General features: G+C 28.9%; 1 protein-coding gene across 1 annotated transcript in view; it reads left to right on the top strand.

Annotated features, from left to right (window-relative positions):
* Positions 1–2,212: 2,212 nt before the first annotated feature.
* LOC137637271 (neural cell adhesion molecule 2-like) overlaps positions 2,213–5,140 on the top strand; it is an 86,709-nt gene continuing 83,781 nt past the window's right edge. Inside the window, exon 1 of the mRNA XM_068369523.1 lies at positions 2,213–2,288. Coding sequence (XP_068225624.1) covers positions 2,213–2,288 — 76 coding nt within the window. The remainder of the gene's footprint in view (positions 2,289–5,140) is intronic.

Below are 5,140 nucleotides of genomic sequence, written 5' to 3'. Positions count from 1 at the left end.
GTCTGCTTTGAGCTACAACATAAAGAAAAACTATGGTGATACTGAAAGTTAATTTGCGATGGATCAAATCAGATAAGCTTCTTGTCTTATTCAAAAATGTCTCATGACCTTATTCACTTGGCTTCAGCGGCCATCCAACAAAGCCACCAAAAATTGGCTACAATAATTTACAGATTACTGGAAATCTTGTTTACGTTTTATCAGTAATTTCCGTATTTATTTCTTATTCTTTTCTTAATTTTCGAATATATTGTAATAATCATGATAATCATGACGAAGGGAGCTATGTTGAATATTCCTTTAAATTCTTTATGGATCTTGGCAACTGATATACACACACACACTCGCACACACACACACACACACAAAACACACACACACTTGCGCACACACACACACACAAAACACACATAGTTCTATCATTCCAACTACCAATTTTAATTTTTTCTTTGGTATTTATAAACAGGGAGATTCTCAGTACCACGCTATGTATATATGTAAATATACTGTATGTATAAATATATGTATATATATATATATATATATATATATATATATATATATATATATATATATATACATACATATACTTATATATATATATATATATATATATATATATATATATATATATATATTATATATATATATATATAAAATTTATATATGTATATATATATATATACGCATATATTTACAGATATATACATATAAATAGAGTTTCTAGAATGCCACGTAAATATATATGGACAAATGAAATTAGGTGAAATTAGATCTTAACTGGAATTGATTTAGAAATCCCCTATTATTAATTCACGTGATTATTTTGTCTTCAGATGCATTAATAACGATAAGAGGCATTTTATCCATAAATTTGATTTAGAATACATAGATGTCAACATCTCTGCATTCAAATAATACCCTTATTCTGCTTCATAATAAAGAGTAAGTGCATAAGTCATTGAACTGAGCTTGTTTAATCTAAACAAATGTTTTACTGTATTCCCTTTGCTAATTTCATTGTTGCCAAAGTTATGTTTAGACAGACGTGTATTTATTCATGTATGTTTGTATATTTGTTTGCTTGTGATTTGCATAACTCAAAAACTATTTGACCGAATCTCACCAAATTCGGTGGAATGATTGGCCATGAACCAAGGACAATATGAGTACTGATTGAGATGGAATTGGATCAAAGGTCAAGGTCAAGGTAAGGAAAAGGTAAAAAACGTCTTTTTGCCTTAACGTAGCCAATTTCTATCTGATTTCTATGAAACTAGTGCAAAAATGTGCATAATTCAGATGCTGATCGTGTGATATACAACACTATATAGGCGAAGGTATGCACTCTACCAGTGCCCGTTTTAGTATTATCTATTATTTTCTTTTTTACGATAAAAATATTTCTTAAATCTTTCCGGAATATATTTGAGATTTACAGCCTTAAGCTATCAAAAGGAAGCATTCGAAGATACATTGAATTGTAAAAGCCTAGGAAATAACGAATATTATTCCTTCAAAACCCTCAAAGGAAAATAAACGATTAATGCCACACATCTTGATTCCGAGTTAATAACGTCGCAAATCTTCTCATTAAGGAAGATTACGTTACTAATGGCTCCAATCTTCACCCAGATTTGAATCAAAGGCGAATCCAGTCATCAGGAAGAGAACAGCTTTCCGATATGGTGAAGCGAGAGAGAGAGAGAGAGAGAGAGAGAGAGAGAGAGAGAGAGAGAGAGGGGGGGGGGGAGTGGTGGGGGTTGTCACCCTTCTTCGTCCATAATTAGATTGGTTTTCTTTAATGATCTAGGAGAGAGAGAGAGAGAGAGAGAGAGAGAGAGAGAGAGAGAGAGAGAGAGAGAGAGAGAGAGAGAGAGAGAGAGAGAGAGAGAGGGGGGGGAGAGATAGAGAAAGACGTTAATAATGTTTTTCAAAAATTCAATCATTTAACTATTATTCTAACGTGCCTTTCAGCTTTAGCCTTTTTAAGGCTGTTCCTTCTTCCAATGATACTGCATCTACAGAATGTAGAGATTAGACATCTCGTTAAAGATGACAATTAACATTAGTTCTACTTTATAGACGATTTCATCTAATTACATTGACCTATTATTCAAATCCCCAAGAGAGATTACTTCATTAAACATTTAACTGGGCTCCACGAGGAACTAGAAGAGTTGGAAGCCCCAGGCTTACATGGCTGAAGACTATGAAGCGTGAAGTAGAGGATGAATGGAGAAGTACTGATTTAAAAGCTCAAGATAGAGACTACTGGAGAAATCTAAGTGAGGTCCTTTGCGTCAATAGCCGTAGGAGATAATGGTGATGATGATGATGATGATAATGATGATGTTGAATATTTAAATTTTGGTTTCAAACAGGTATTACTTAATTGTTGCTGCTGAAAAATATTCATTATTTATTTCGTAATTAGTTGAAATTAATCATATTGGAATAGTAATAATATTACGGATCTAATTTATCTTTACTCCGTTTTTCTAATCTCATTTACATTTATCAGTATATAGTGGGAAGTAGTCTTCCTATACACAAACAAATAAACATATTTATACTCGATTATAATCCCTATTTATACACAGTATATATATATACATATATATATATATATATATATATATATATATATATATACATATATATATATATATATATATATATATATACATATATATATATATATATATATATATATATATATGTATATATATATATATATATATATATATATATATATACATATATATATATATATATATATATATATATATATATATATATATATATATATATATATATATATATATATATATATATATATTATATATATATATGTGTGTGTGTGTGTGCACGTACGTGTGTGAATATATATATATATATATATATATATATATATATATATATATATGTATATATATATATATATATATATATATATATGTATATATACATATCTTTATATGTATATATTACACACACACATATATATATATATATATATATATATATATATTTAAATAATATATATATATATATATATATATATATATATATATATATATATATATATATATATATATCCATGTGTAAATAAATAGAGAAAGAAAATTTCTCCTTCTTATAATGAACAGCAACTGTTGTGTTTTCAACTTTAGTTGAGGCAGCCGAGAAATACCCTTCAAATCTCATTTTAATCAAAGATATCTTTACAGTGATGTTTTTATTCTGCAAGAGTGTGTTAATGTTTTACTGTTCTCAGTGGACTTTTTTTTTTCACCAATGAAAGAATTAATCCTTAGTGGACTTTTCACCAAATGGGCTTGTACAAACTTCCATATAACAGTTAAAGGAAAAGTCTCCCACATGAAAAAAGGAAAATTTTTCTTACCTTAGATGTTTTCACTGCAAACAAGTACTCTTTGAGAAAAGGGAAATTTGGGAAAGGTAACCAATATCACTCTGAACGTGTTGGGAAATATCACAAAATCCTAGAATTCCTTAAGCCTAACGCGATTTTTCTAAGCAACCAATACGACACCCTTTGGTGCCATCTGCTGTAAACCATTTTTCATGTTTCGTTGGTAAAGGAAAGTACTTGAATTTTTGTGAAATTCGTAAATAAAAGTTATTACCTCAATTTGATTATTTTCATCTTATTTTTTATTTCTCTTTAGCAATAATGGTTCATTTATGTTTTCACATGTTGATGTAATTTTTGACGGATGTTGGCTAACTGTTGTAGACAGCCAGTTTGATTCAATTATAAATTGAAGAAACAGTTTCCAATTGCATAATTCTTATAACCCATTCCTACCATTCTTCATCCTCATGAAGAATTGTCTTATCTCGGTAATTAATATCTATAATAAAGTTTCCAGAGATGATGAAGGAAAGGAAACAAAAAAACAAAAAAATGAAATATTTTAAGAACAGTAACATTAAAATAGATATCTCCTAAATAACGATCACTAAAATACAACGACCCCCCTTAATAAACAATAAAGTTTTTGAACACCGATGGATTTGAAATTACATGGTGTCGCAATGACTTGGGTCACTTTCGTGTTGTAGCATGTGTAGGAAACATCATTAGGTTTATTTCTTGTAGTCCCCTCAAAATATAATTTTGAAAGTAAAGAGTAATTGATAGATTTGATGGAAATGAAAAACAAGTTACTGTTTCATATATTTAAATGACTTGAAAAAGGAAACCAATGTAGGCAACTTATTATTATTATTATTATTATTATTATCATTATTATTATTATCATTATTATTATTATCACTTGATAAGCTACAACCCTAGTTGGAAAAGCAGGATGCTATAATGGAATATAACACAAATCACGTGTCTAACTCTATAGACATTTACAGTTGATAGAAATGAGATTAATTTTATTTTAATATCAATGTGGTTTATATGATCACTATTAAAATAACATTATCTTCATCGTTATACCAATATCTTTATTCTTCGCTGAATTAAATATTACGGCTCCTGCATGAAGAATAAGTTGAACTTGGAAATAGCAATGATGATGGATAGGCCTCTTGATAACTCGTAGCCTAGGGGTTGCAAGTGTAACGTCATTATAAAATAAAAAATAATAAGGAGCTGCCATTGTAAACCAACAGGGTGAGTCAAGAGGTTTCCCTGAGCACGTAATTACCAAAAGCCCGAGGGCTGTTTCAAAACACAGAAACACACGAACTCATAGCAGTCGTCTTGTTAAATTCCTTACAGGTCAGGATATTGGATTAATATTAAAATTATTTTGGTCTTATAAAATTTATTGATTTTAATCAAGGTGAATCTAACTCGTTGCCATTTACATGTTTATTAGTGATAATCTGCCATTAATTATTGGAAGAATATTAAAATCATACTGATATATTAAGAAGTACAAAGATAGTAGTTTATAATAATAGCCGGCTGATGGGGATAATCACCAATAAAACAAAGATAAAGAGTCTTATATGAGTTATAGACCTAAGAAGAATCAAACATTACTGATTGGGTAATAATCTATTATCACTCTTATTTTCGTATAAACAATGAAAAAATGGTTAAAATTATTATAGTTGTTAATGGATATTCAAATCATCTTAATCTATAACA

Source organism: Palaemon carinicauda, unplaced genomic scaffold (genome assembly GCF_036898095.1).
Source record: "Palaemon carinicauda isolate YSFRI2023 unplaced genomic scaffold, ASM3689809v2 scaffold62, whole genome shotgun sequence".
Classification (NCBI taxonomy): Eukaryota; Metazoa; Arthropoda; class Malacostraca; order Decapoda; family Palaemonidae; genus Palaemon; species Palaemon carinicauda.
The sequence above is the reverse complement of the archived record's forward strand: the minus strand, read 5'-3'. Positions and strand labels throughout refer to the sequence as shown.